At 35.9% G+C, this 14,989-nt stretch overlaps 1 protein-coding gene across 1 annotated transcript in view; it reads right to left on the bottom strand.

The window, feature by feature from the left end:
* Nucleotides 1–14,989, bottom strand: part of ARAP2 (ArfGAP with RhoGAP domain, ankyrin repeat and PH domain 2) — a gene marked incomplete at both ends in the record, with an annotated part of 122,703 nt that overhangs the window by 95,149 nt on the left and 12,565 nt on the right. The window contains 4 exons of the mRNA XM_081999433.1: nucleotides 3,042–3,162; nucleotides 8,729–8,798; nucleotides 12,035–12,391; nucleotides 13,132–13,217. Of these exons, the coding sequence (XP_081855559.1) occupies nucleotides 3,042–3,162; nucleotides 8,729–8,798; nucleotides 12,035–12,391; nucleotides 13,132–13,217 (634 nt within the window). The remainder of the gene's footprint in view (nucleotides 1–3,041; nucleotides 3,163–8,728; nucleotides 8,799–12,034; nucleotides 12,392–13,131; nucleotides 13,218–14,989) is intronic.

Below are 14,989 nucleotides of genomic sequence, written 5' to 3'. Positions count from 1 at the left end.
TTGGGAGGGGACACAGCTGGGACAGCTGCCCCAACTGACCAAAGGGATATTCCATACCATATGCCATCATGCTCAGCTTATAAATCTGGGGGATGAAGGAAGGGGGGAACATTCGAAATTATGGCATTTGTCTTCCCAAGTAACCGTTATGTGTGATGGAGTCCTGCTTCCCTGGAGATGGCTGAACACCTGCCTGCCAATGGGAACTGGTGAATGAATGCCCGGTTTTGCTTTGCTTGTGTGTGCGGCTTTTGCTTTACCTATTAAACAATCTTTAGCTCAACCCAGGAGTTTTTTCACTTTTATTCTTCCAATTCTCTCCCTCATCCCACCGGAGGAAGTGACTGAGTGGCTGTGTTGTGGGGCTTAAATGCCAGCTGGGGTTAAACCACAACAGATGTTAACAATGACAGCCATTAAATTAACTCGCAACAATCAACACACAAATTGAAAGTTATACAAACTAACATTCAAGAGTCTTAAAATCATGAGTACTAGTTCTAAGATGCTTAATTCCAGACAGCTTGAAGACTGAGATGGTAGACAGGTGACATGTTCACCTTCTTGAAGCCAGATCAATGGGAAAGAAGTTATGTAAGCAAAAACCAGAGAGCCTACATATCATCTGTCACTAAAGAGGCAAGCCATCACCAATGCTATTCTATGTTTGGCCATGCTTTTAAGCAAAAGCATTTGGCAATTTACAATCTATTCCATTAAGGTGTAGTGGTTAAGCTTGATATTGTCAAGGGTACCAAGTAATTAAGAAAATGCACGTTTGAATATCTTTGCATGAATTATTAATTCAACATCTTACAAATACATGAACACAAGTAGGTGAAGTAATAAAGTTCCACTCAGTCTCATTCACTGTGTTCAGATATTTCACCAGACTAAGATCAATATACTTCAATGCTGAATACTCTGAATGAATTAAGACTTGTCCCATGCAATTGGAACACCATGAACATTTCAACTCCTTGCTCTGAAAGATTCATACTGTGAAATATACTGGGGGGCAGGGGGTGGACAGAGAGGGAAGAAAAGTTTGTCCAAAGTGCCTAACATTGCAAAGAGCACCATTAAAACAGTAATGTGCTTACTTCATTAGTGTCATGTGTGCAACAAGAAGGAACAAAGAAACGAATTTATGCATCAGAAAATAGTTTGAAGAGGAGGAAGACAGCAGCCTGACAGACTAGCGCAGGGAAGGTGATCGAAATGCTCCTCTTAGAAGTTTTTTTTGAATACACACTCTTTAAATGAGCTTTGAAAAGATCACTGGAATATTTCTGTATAGTTGAGGGCATTAAATTACTCTAGAAGTTGAGGGTTTTTAATGGTATTTCACCCCAATTAAACAAAATCTCTCTGCATATAAGCAGATTATGCTCGAGTTCATTGCTATCCCCTAACTACTTAATTTTTTGTCCCCAGGTACCCCTAAACTTTCCAAAGCATTATATACAGTTTTTCCCTCTAGACATTTAAATCAATCTAAAAATGGTGTATTTTTGATATACCAAAAATAATAAATCAGAACACTGAAAGCAAATAAAATGAGCACTATAATCCACTAATTGCAGACCAACATTGGTACCAAGGGACACAGGTCTGTGAAGACAATGATAGCACTCTGTGTTTTAATACTCCAGCAAAAAGAAAGGAAAGTTAATAAATAAGGTCCACAGAATGAAATATGTATAAAAGTCTCCATTTCAAAGTCTTTGAAAAGAAGTTAAGTACTCTTCAAATAGTTGCAGAACAACTCCCAACCACAAATCCACAGAAGGGATAGCATCAAGTAACAGTTTGTGCACATAACAAAGCAAGCTGGGTTATTTACATAATTTACTATGAATACATCATCCAGCTCTGGACACAGTAAGGAACAAATTACTCGTACAACACACATTTCTAACCTTAAGTGAACAGTTTTACAGACAGGCCACTACATCCAAAGATGGTTATACACTAAATGAAAATGCAATTTCATGTATAACAAGTGGCTGCTCTGAATATATTTAATAAGTCAGTATAAGATGCTAACACTTTTTATAGTATTCAAAGGCAATGGTCCATAACACAAATTACGGCCCTATAAAATGTATTGCCCTAAGATAGTTATGTTCCAATTGATAAAAAAGTGAAAAAATAAATTTTGAAAAGAAAGGCAAAAATAATAAAAATAGACATACTTTTTAACTAAGCTAAGAGCATAAAAATGCCTGAAGTGATTTGAGCCAAACCTGATAAGAAGGATTTGCTCACCAATGCTGCACTCCTGCTACAGCCTGCAGAGAACGTTTACAACCAAGCTATAACCCTAAAAATGGGATTTGATAATGGAAACGCTGAGAGACCCTTAGCTATAATGGGTCTGGCATGTACTGCTGTAAATACATATTGCATTTTTTTTTTCCCCTAGGTATCCCATTTTATTTGATTGTTTCCATAAATAATTCATACATGCACTGATATTGATTCCACATATTACAGCTGTAGGTTGATAAAGCATTAAATTAGAAGGCATACTAAGTTCCCAACTACAATTTACATTTGTATTCTCTATCAATACATGGCTGAAAATACCGTATAACACAGTAAATACAGACACACAGAAAAACCCAGATTTCCTTTGATCACAGCATTATATTCAAGCCATCAACTTCATTGCTGTTCTTTGTCAATTTTATATCAAGTGGTGACTCAGAACAGATGGCTGAGAGCACACAGGCTGTAAAAGCTGCTAGTGAGACCTGAGGAATGGCCAGACAAATTCACCTTCGGGAAGGATGGGGGAGGAAGCAAAAGAGTTGGAAAATAGTATCCTCGTTCTGATATTTTTAAAAGTCATTCCCCAACCATTTCAGTTGCTCTTACAAAGCTTACAGTTATCTCCAGTTTCACTTCATGAGCCCTAAACATTTGGATTCCAGAAATATTTCTTGTAATATACCAAGTTATATTTCACAAACAAATTATCAGCAGAGATTACATGGCTTTTTGGCAATCATTAGAATTACACATGTTTTACTTACCTTCTTTATCCACACGAAACACAAAAGTCCTATGGGATGTGACAATTTCAAATTTATTCTCCCCATGAACTCTTACTGTTGCTATAGCAGAAAGCAGTATTATTCCCTTTGAGAAAACTTCCTACAATAAAAATGCAATAGGAATAGTTAATAACTCTCATGCAATGTTAAATGTCTCTCAGATAATATTACTTGCCATGTTGTTCAGGAAGTTCACATACACAGGCTGTGCTCCTAAAAATTTCACCACATTATTAATAAAACTGCAGCAGTAAGTAAGCCACCTCAGTACCTACACATCACCAATTTCAGTGTTCTGGGTCTATGCACATCTACTGCCTTCTAAAATAAAGTAAAATCCCATGGTGAGATAGAATACATATATTTAAGATACCACTTCATAAATTGCTTCATTGCACTAATATTGCAAAATATCACACCCTCTTAAATTTACAATTTTATGCCAAAGTAAATTACATTTACTATCTCACAGAACCATAATTTAAAAAAATATAATTATTATACTTGTAGAATAGAATCAGACAAGGGAAAAAATTGTGCCTTCTCCAGGCAGAAAATTCCCCAAATTTTTTCTGTTCCTCCCCAAGTCCTTCAGTGGCTGGCCAATAAGAAAAATAAATTCACTGATTTTATCCTTAATTTTGAACTCAAAGGCGGTCATCACTCTCTGGAAAAAATCCATTGGCCTGTCATTACTAACAAGGATCCTCTAGCTTGGATCAGGTACGTACTTTTCTGCTATATGAGGCAGGACGAGAAGGATACCCCAAAAAGATCATTTGGTATCAGAGGAAATTTTCCCAAAATTTGCTTATTTCCAACAACTGAAATGAACAGAAAAGCAAGACAGGCAAAGGAATTGCTATGAGTACTTTCTACAGGTAGCTCGTCTTTTAACCTAATTAACCTAAGTATTCTGGGGCGAGAAGGCAAGGAGGGTAAGGAAAGCTCAAGCAGACACGCAACACTTCAGAATTAATCCTGCACAATTCCAGGATTCCAGCGTTAACGCTGCTGCTCCTGTCCCCACTATGCTTTGATCAATTGGTTTTCTGACTAAGACAATTCAGATATACTGCTAAGATTTATGATCCAGATGCAGTAATAGTCCAAGAGTCAGCTCCCCATAAAGAATTTGTACTGCAGTAACTTTCCTCCCAAAGTATAAATTATTATAATAGACTTTATACAAGGACTTAAGGAACCACTGTGAATGCTAACCATGAAGGATACACAGGATCATTTTTGTGTTTGTTTACTGAGTTTAATATACTACTGATTTTCACCAAATTCACACTCTTATGTTGTTTCACTTCTAGGTACTAATATACATCAGTGAATGTAGTTTAGCAAATAAATAGAAATATCAAGATACAGCTGAAGTGAACATGTTACTATAAATACACACAAGAACTACTCTGTCACTCAGAATGATCTTACTATTGCACATCTACTTTCATTATGGCTATATTTGTTAGAAGAGAGATCTTAACATATTTGTTAATAAGGTTGGATATTATGTTAACTACTGATCCTTCACAATGGCAAAGCAAACTTATTACAGATGCTATCTGAAGGTGTTCAGATATAATTATATTGTGGTGTTTGCAGGCATCTACTGGCTGTATTTGGTACTGTAAGGGAATAATTCAGACTGCTGGAAGCCACAGCTATTTTGTTTTATTTGCTTAAAAAAAGTCAGTTTCCTTTTAAGCTAAGCATAGTTTTGATTTTGCTATTTAAACAATCATCCTTTTTAAAGCTTTCTTCTCCAAGGCAAACATATTTTCAAATACAGTTTAAACCATAGTAATTTCTCAATCTTTTTTCTGCAGCAGCTTCTCTTTCACATGCAAGAAATAACACCTACTGTTAAAAAGCTCTTGTTGACCAAGATACAATTTCTCTCTTTGAAATACTCCAGATTAGAAATCAGGCGAATTATATAAGACTATAGAAAACAAAATCAAATAAACACAGCCAAGAACCTCACAGATATTTCTTCTGTTACTGAGAGGTATACACTAGTTTTAGGGGTGCTAAAAAGTTCTTTAACAGAACCATTTTCTTGTAGGGAAATAAAACGGTTTTTTGATATCAACTGCTTTCATGAAAACTTTTATTTTCAAATACAGCCCAATGTCACTCCTTGACAGCTGTGTTTGAGAGTTCGGCTAAAAGGTCCCGCAAAACACCATTTTGCACTGCTTTGTCTTTCCTTCCACAACAGATTAAATAAGGCCTGTTTCAATGATGAAAGCCCTATTTCAATTATGACAATGATTCACCTGTTTCGCAGTAAATTTTGTTGTTATGCTCACATGCAATATAACACAACAAAATATTGAAGTTCTCCACATAAAAAAGCAAGACTTTTTCCTAAATCGCTAATATACTTGTCAAGGACCCTAGGAGGTTTTAAATAAAAGATTCCAACATAACCAGCAGTTTTTGCCTTACTATAAAGTGCATATTAGAGCACCAGAGTTCTCTTGCCAAAAGTAGGAAGAAATTTGAAACAAAATCATGCATATTGGGTAAGCTGAAAAGAATTCTCAAATTCTTCCTTCCCCTCTTCACTTTGCTCTCACTTCAGTTATCCACATTCTGTTAAGACAAAACCACACAGGATGTTGCTGTGACCACATCAACTTGCTCAGGACCATGAACGTAGAGGAAATGAGCAGCATCACAGATTCAAACAAAAACTGTTCCTAGGTCAGATGCTGTTTGTAGAGATCTAAATATTTTTTTCATATGTGAAAATATAAAGCAAAGAAGAGATCTCCAACTGATTAGAAGTTGACACACAACTAGATCAAGATTACGGAAGTATTTAAAAAATTAAGGTTTAAATCTTTCAGAGAAGCGTTTAGATGGACTAAGTACACATTTTCAGGAATACTACCCTCTTTGTCTTCCCTCCCCATCCTCCACTTGTTTCACTCTTCATTAGCCATGTAGCACACTTCCCCTTCTTACGAACCTCACTCATCTCAAGTTCCTAATTTGAAGGACAAATAGACCTATTTAATATCAATAGTGTTTCTGGGTAAAATAAACAGTTTCATTCCACTGAGTCTACCCTTTTCTGTTTGTAATAATCAGAAAAATATCTGAGTATGGATTGGTTTCCTTTTGAGAACTGCTTTTAATTGATATGTGAAACCAAAAGTCTAACTACATTCCTTTATAACATGCTTGTCTGTGTAGGAATGTCCTTGGACAAACACACATTAGAATAGACAGTACTTGCCATTAAGATCTGAAGTTAAAACAACTTCCCCATATATAGCTAGCCATGCAGGTAGGAGGAGGGACCCGCTGCCTTGCAATGAACTGTATAACTATCCCTATCTTTTACCAGAACCAGCTTCTCAGCTGCATGCAGGTCTGCATGGGTCTGCAAGTAGTTGCTTACAATGTCAAGGTAACAACACACAAGCAACAGCAAGAACATGCTGTTATCCATCTAGCAGGCAATATGAATACTCTGGGTATGAGAGTTGTGATCCAGCAGAGACCACTGTTCCAAAAACTCATGTTCCCCACTGACACCACTGCTCAACTAACACAATCCTAACGTGCGCTGAGAACTATTGGTAGCCAACTATGTTTTCCTCCTATCTGCAATCTAGTCCAAGAGTTTCACCAAATCCTCAGTTCCCAGAATTTGCTTCAGGCCTCACAGTTCTCAGACACACAGAGTTCTTAGCATATGTGACTCATCAAGGTAACAAGTCAGACACTGAGATCTGGTCAAACTGTATACACACACAAAACAATCAACATCTCTTTCAATCCCAGGAGTGAGGTTTTGTACTCCGATTCCAGAAAAAGTGAGAAAAAGAGGCTTCAGACCAAGCCTTTTGCAAGCTCCTGTTAGTGTAACCTATCACAGAGACCTTTTAAATAGAGGATGCAAAGTTGGTAGCTTTCTATGCATTGTGTGACACACTAAATATTCCCCTGAGCAGAAGGAAAGATTTCTGGAATCCCCTGTGACAGACGAATGTATAACAAGTGCTATTCTAGAGTAATTAATTGACCTCCTAGTAACTTTTTCAGTGACACTAAAAAAAAACAAAGAAGAATCCCTAGTGCAGATACAAGATTTAAAATTCTGTATTAGCATTTCTTTCCCTAATTATGCTACAGACAGTGTTAAGCAAATCCCAGTGCTGTATTTTTCAAGTCTTTCTTAATGACTAACCCTGCTTTTCTGCTCCTCTGAAGCCCTGGGATGAACACCACAAAGGGGTAACATTTTTTGTCACTGCAATCCAAATGTTATTCTATTGTTCCCTTCATCTACAAAATCATGTCTTCTACTGTGAGTGAAGCAAAATAAGCAAGTAAAAACAGATTGTTTCATGTTCCTAATCAGTAGGCATAAAGATCAATGTAAATAATTTTTTGAGCTTGTTCTTATTTCCTGAGGGGCCAGAGAAATTAAACAGTCTTTTCCTACTTCAGTTCTAACCACCCTCATAATCTGCTAAAATAGGGCTAAGAGCGTGCATATTATAAAGGATCTACAGGACTTTTGTTGATTACCACCATCCAGCATACCACTTGGGAACTTTTACCTAAAATTGTATTTTGTTCCTAATTTAGTATGGAACATATTAAACAAAAAAGCATCTTCAACAGAAAATGCTTTCCAGTATTTCAAATAAAACATGCATATAACCTCATCTCCACCAAATATGCATACTATGCAATCATCTATCACTTTTGAGTTTAAGAAGTTCTTAATTTTTTCTAAGAGAAGAAATTAGTTAATCACAGCGCAAAAGAATAAGAATTTTTTAGTGGTCTAAAGTGTATTAAACAAAAAGAAAAAAAAAAATCCTTCAAAAAAAGAGCCACGTTAAAAGACGGGTCACAAAAACCAACCAAACGATGTAGTTTCTATTGTGAAAAGTAGTATAAAAAGGTCAAACAACTCTTTTGTAAATCTCAATTTCACAAAAGAAATACACATTTTGTTGAAAATCATGGTTCACAAATCCATTTTTGCATCATATATGACAAGTAAACTACTTAAAGCAACTAATGAGACTCCAAAGGTTTCAGCAAGATTCAATCCTTAGGTACAGAAACAAAGAACAGCCACTGGCATCACAGTACTATGTCGATTTTAAAAAGACCCATTCAAACGTAACCTAGTCCAATGATGTGTGATTACTCCCAGAACAAAAACAGGAAAGAGACATTTTTAATTAAAGAGTAAACAAGTGTATGGGGTTCTGTGTTTTAAAAAGGTCTGGAAGTCACATTTAATTTCTCTCTCAATCTCCAACATGCTGCATTCCCATGACAAGACACTTTGCAACCACCACCAAAATAACACTGGATCTCTTAAATGTGTTTTTCATGATCCTGTTCTGTTTTGCAGAATGCAGCAGTGTCATTCTTTCAATAAAGTAAGAATTTCTGATGATATCTACCTGAAAAGGTCAGGAATACAAGCCCTTCTAGAAAACAAGAGGATGAACAATACACCCCTTAAAATATTTAATAATGTCTCATCCTAATACTTTGCAACTGAAAATTAATTTAAGATAAATACTAATTTGTAATTATTTCTGAATTTCTTCATGGTAATACGTGTATTACACAGATGTATTTTGTCCCAAACATGAGCAAAACATGTCACTTACCTTTTCATTATTGTAATAAGAAATGCTGTCTCCGTCAAACTTAACCCAGCGCTTCTGAAACACACATTTGCTGTGAAACAAAAATTAATACAGTTAAAATTACAGACATAAGTTAAAAGCTGCTTTTAAGACTATCTCAAGCAACAAATTATAGAAAGGTCAAATAATGTTTAGCTACCTGTGTTTGGGCCTAAACACTTTGCAAACTGAAATAAATCTTATCTCTGTCATGTCTTTTCAAAAGGAGAGTGCTGATTTCAAGTAGACTAAAAATATCTGGAAACAAGAAGTGCAGTATGACTGGACTTTTTCTAAATCAGTGTCTTCATGTTTTTAATTAATTCGGTTTCCTTTCTCTCTATTTCCTCCTGATAGGCTCTATATCACATCTGAAGTGACAAAGGAAAAAGAACTTTCAATAACGTAATTTTGCTTGCAACTAACAAGGATGAGAACTGACTATTTTTATTGGAGGTAAAGGAATACTCTGAACACAGAATATACGTTAAGTGGTACAAGCTCTGTAAGATACTGTCCAAAAAGGAAAGCTGAGAACGTAAAATGACCATCTCATTGCCATGTTTATGAGAAGGACACCTCTGTTTACAGGCTATGGTATCTCCAGTCATCAACATCACCTGAACACTCTCTTCCCTGGCCAGTGAATAAATAGCGGTCACACCAAATCACCCAACAAGTACAACATAAAATTTAATCTTCAATCTCTGTTATCAACTGGACAACACTAATGAGAAGCTCATTTGATTATTTCACTTTGCCATTAACTCATGCTCTATAAGGACCTCTTAAAAAAATTATTTTTATATGAACTTGAACTAGTCAGTTATTCTCATTAAAAATGTTGACAACGTACTAGTTATCATCTATGAAAGTTTAAATATTAAAATCTACTAAACAAGTTAATTAACCAAGAACAAGACCCCGCTCTAACATCTTTTTTCCGAACATTATTTCCTTTTCTGCTAAATGAGTGCTCTGCTTTAGGATTAGAAGACTGTGATAGTTTATCAAAACTTTAATCAAATAGCAGCTCTGGCTTAATTAACTTTTATTATATGACTATAATAAATCATCATTTTTCATAACCTGGAAAGGCCAATGTAAAAATCTATTTTCCATTAAAATGTCAATAAACTTCAAGATGATGCAGGGAAGAAAAAGTGAACCTAAGTACCACATACAGTGTGAATAAGCTGAATGACTTTACAATTTGTAGTGAGTTAACTAAAAAGTGAAGCTGTACTTTAAATGCATTATTTATAGCAATTTAAGGAAAAGGTATATATATTTGTTATAGATATTATATCAATATTTATTACATATATATTATATATTTTTAAGAAAACAGTATATTCATTCCCCTGAGGAGACACAAAGTGCCAAGTGTAAATGGGAGCTCTAAAAAAAAAAAAAAAAAAAAAAAAAAAAAAGGGAGCGGGTTAGAACAGAAAGAAACATTCAGTTGGCGGGGACTGCAATAAAACATGACAGTGCTTTAACGGATAAAAAAAAAATTATTGGGGTTTTTTTCCCCTTTCATTGGTTTCTTTAAGTCTGCAGATATTTGAGAAATGGCATTGAAAGAAAGAGAACCAAAAAAATGTAGCATTCATTAAACCATGCTTAAGAAAAAGTCCTTGAAATTTAGCCAAGGACTATCACTGGCTCAAGGCTAATGACCCTGCAACTGTTCTACCTAGTCCTAACCAGTACTGATTTTGTGCTTAACTCATCTTTTCCAAATAATATATTCTCATACAGTACTTTACTTACAGCCTTCACACTTTGTTTGCAACTCTACTCCTTTAAATAGCACAAGATGAGTCAACTGGAATCAAGAACTATACTTTTTATCATTCTACTATCTGATTGGAGAAGAGGAGGCTGAGGGGAGACCTTATTGCTCTCTACAAATCCTTGAAAGGAGGTTGTGGTGAGGTGAGTGTTGGTCTCTTCTCCCAAGTAACTAGCAACAGAATGAGAGGAAATGGTCTCAAGTTGTGCCAGGGGAGGTTTAGACTAGATATTAGGACAAATTTGTTTACTGAGAAAGCGGTCAAACATTGGAACAGGCTGCCCAGGGAAGTGGTGGAGTCACCATCACTAGAAGTATTCAAAAAACGTGTTGACGTGGTACTTCAGGACATGGTTTAGTGGGCATGGTGGTGTTGGGTTGATGGTTGGACTTGATGATCTTGAAGGTCTTTTCCAACCTTAATGATTCTATGATACTAACTGCCAAAAAGTGTTCTTTAAAAAACAAAACAAAAAAAGAGTCCTGTAAGTGAAATAAATCTTTGATTCTTTAGCAAAAGTAAACAATGACAACCAATAAATGTGCATGAAACTTCTGAAACAATTAAAAAAACAAACAAACAATCATTTGAGCAGATTGAAATTCCATGGTGGAATAGGTTTATTAATCCAGGTTTATTCCTTCTTATTATTCAGCTTCAACAATATATCACTGCATCAACACAAAAAAAGACAAAAATCAAAGAAATTAAAACTTACTAAATCAGAACTCTTAAAAAGGAACACAAAAAAAGGGAAGATCTGAGAATAGAGTGCTCTTTAGTGTAAAGCAATCTAAGAGGAGCTGGAATTTAAAAGTAGGTTAAAACAATTAAAAAACTTTCAAAAATATTAGAAATTAAACATTTTTTTTTAACTACAAAGTAGGTAATGAGTCTGTTCTCCTTCTATTTTGCTCCTCTCTCCTCCTTATTTTTTTGAAATCTTAAAGGAAGACTTGGGCTCGGAGTTCTCCCATGAAATTTTAGGCACATCAATAAATTAAACTCAGAGACAAGTCACCCTAGATGCATTTCTAAACTCAAAGCTCAACTTTTTTACACACAATTCTGAAACCAACAGGATCTCCAGTCACACTAATTATTAATTTATACATCCATGGCCAAATTGTTAAAGTAGTATTTCAGAATCAGAATTTGTTTTCACTTACTTTGTGGCCCACAGAAAATCAGCAAAAATGTACAAATTGGAAATATTGGTAGAAAAGAATGCTGTATTTTTCTGCTACATTTCATGAGTGGTGAACGACATTTTTAATAAAAATATTTTTCCTGAGTGCACCTCCTAAATAAACTTCAGAATAGGTAATGTCATTAAAAACTTAAGAATTCAGAAGAGCCCTATGCTCTCGCAACAAAAACAGTTCCCTTTCCCACCACAAATAGCAAGCAGTGACCAAATACAGACTTAACATCTCTCATGCAGGCATACATCTTAACAATTATACAGTAATCACTCTAAATACCATACCCTTGAGGCGATAATTTATCCAGCCATCCTGCTTTAACCTTCTTTACTGATGGTCCATAAAAACAAGCATACGGTGTTATTGATTCATTTCCAGTCGAAGTTTGTTCCCCATCAGATTGCCAAAAATGCACTTGTTCACTGACCAAGTGATCCGAATCTCCACTTTGTAACTTACTACAAGATGCTGAGTGTGTTTTGGTTTTATTTTTCTTTTTCTTTAAAGGCAGAGAACATTGTTCCACAATAGAATACACAGATTCACTTTCAGATTCTTCTGGTGCTAATGATTTGTTTTCCTGAGACAGGGATTCATTTTTTGCAAATTCATTTGTCTTCTCTTCCTGATTATTAAAGGAACTAGAAAGAAAAAGTGCATTTTGGTAAGACATATTATAAATACGTTTATATATTGTTTAACATGTCTGTGATTATCAAAATGTGTCTTGTAACTATGACCATACTGAATCCTACTTTCTCCACTCAACAGGTCTGGTAGCAAGGTAACACTTGCTGGTTCCTTTAGAAGTCTGAACAGAAATTTAAAATTAATTTGCCTTCCTCTGAAAACTAGCTTCACTGAATTTAATACTTTGGAGGACTTGTAGCATCACCTCTGTCTTCCCTCTCCCACCTCAATAGAAGCCAAGTACAGACTGGAGACTTAAGGAGCACATTAGCTCCCATTTCATCAAGCCACTGGCCACTCCCTCATGAGGGGAGTAGAGAATGGTTTTTAGTTCTGTGTTTGGTTTTTGTTTTGTTTTTCCCTAATGAGGCAGCAGAGTATGAGAGTACTCAGAAATGGTTAAGTAGCAGATCTAGAAAAATAAAACTTGTGTCTTCCTTGTTCTGAGTGAGGAAAAGAGGGACATCTTCCAAACCCACAAAAGATTCTGCAACCTGGGTTAGGACAGTCTCAGGACAGCCACAGAGTCAAACTTTGCCTCCTATAGCATAGCGCAAAGGCTCAAATAGGAGGAAAAAATAAACACACAGAGTCATGGTTGTGCCTTCAGAGGCAGAGATCTACTTGTGTTATCAGTAAATAACTCTTTCCTCTTTACATTTCGTATTTCTCTATAACTCTTATTTAATACCATAGATTCTTGTAAGAAGAATACTCTTCATTCTTTCCTAGATCCAATTTATTTTCACAAGCCAGGAATTCATTTCCATGGAGTTCCTAGAAAAGAAATATATTGTAACCAACATTTGTACTGAAGTAGTAAGTGATGTTGAAATTACTGTAGACATAAATCACACAAAAACAACAGCCTAACTAGCAAAGCCATTCTTTGCCACATTTGAAAGACTATGTTTTTGAAAGTATTCTAAGAAAGGTTATTTTCAGTATTTCCATTTTAAATAATACTCAGATAAAATATTTGAGGATAGTCCAAAATACCTGACACAAACAAATTAGATAAAGAAATTCAGTGCATAGAAATATCAGCGCTCCTATTTTTATTGAGGCACAACTGAACATTATTTCTACCCTGAAATTTTCTAAGTTGAAGACCCACGTGTTGCATGCAGGTTAAGTATACCATTTATGATTTGCCACTGCTGGCCTATCTTTCATATCAATACTTCTATGAGTTAAATGTACAGCCTTCACTATACAATAAAGATAAAATCATGGTAAATTCAAATTCCTAGAGTAACACCGAACTCGGCATTATTGAATATATCTCACATTTTCTTGTCAAGCTCTTCTTCCTAGAAGGCACATTTATTAATGTTTGTTTAGAAATCTTCATCACAAACTGCTTACAGTGCACAAAATGTCAAGGTTAACACTGTTCAAGAATTTTACATTTCACACTTCCTAAACTTGATTTGACAATTATATTGCATTACTAAGCTTCTCAATACTCATCTTTCTTACTTAAAAAAAAACCCCAAAACTAAATTAAAATTAATATCTTCATGCTTTTTGATGGAAGCATTTTAATTTACTCATTTAAGCTTTGACGTGTATATCATGAAGCTGAAGGGTGGCAGAAAGAACAGTGACTTTCACAACAGTTGCCATTGGTTTTCTGAGGAGCAGTACCTCATCTTGTACTTGAGTGTTGTACCTTGGCAACATGAAAAGGCAAGCTGTCCTGGTTTTGGCTTGGGTAGAGTTAATTTTCTTCCTAGTAACTGGTATGGTGCTGTGTTTTGGATTTGGGATGAGAATAATGTTGATAACATACTGCTTTTTTCAGTTGTTGCTGAGCAGTCAAGGACAGTCCAGCTTCTCATGCTGGCCTGCCAGCGAGCAGGCTGGGGGTGCACGGGGAGCTGGGAGGGGACACAGCCAGGACAGCTGACCCAGGCTGGCCAAAGGGATATGCCATACCATATGACATCATGCTCTGCATATAAACCGGGGAAGTTGGCTGGGGAGGCACTGCAGCTCAGGAACTAACGGGGCATCAACGAGCAAGTGGTGAGGAATTGCATTCTGCCTCGTTTGTTTTGTACATCCTTTTATCTCCCCCCCCCCGCCCCTTCTTTTTCTGTTCTATTAAACTGTCTTTAAGTCAACCCACAAGTTTAACTTTTTTTTTTTTCCCCCCTGATTATCTCCCCCATCCCACCGGGGAGTGGGGAATGAGCAAACAGCTAGGTAGTGTTTAGCTGCCTGCCAGGTTAAACCACAACACAAGCTGAAAAAAATAAGCACATAGCCCAAAGCTGAGTATGTGTACACTGCAGCAAAAATTGCTGAAATCAGTGTGCTGATAGCATAAGTCTAGGTGAACAGTCTGCCTTCCTCGGCCAGCCAGATCCATTATAAAAAAAACAACACAAAAAAAACAACCACTCCCACACCACACTATTAACTATGTTGTAGCACCAAGGATTAGGCAAAAAAAATTGAAAAACAAAACATCCACACACCTTGCAAAGAAGATAAAACAGAAAACTCAAAAGCAACTTATCCACTGCTTATCAAATGCTTGG

Source organism: Phaethon aethereus (assembly GCF_964289735.1).
Source record: "Phaethon aethereus genome assembly, chromosome: 4".
NCBI classification, from domain to species: Eukaryota; Metazoa; Chordata; class Aves; order Phaethontiformes; family Phaethontidae; genus Phaethon; species Phaethon aethereus.
This window is presented reverse-complemented; position numbering and strand designations above follow the sequence as displayed.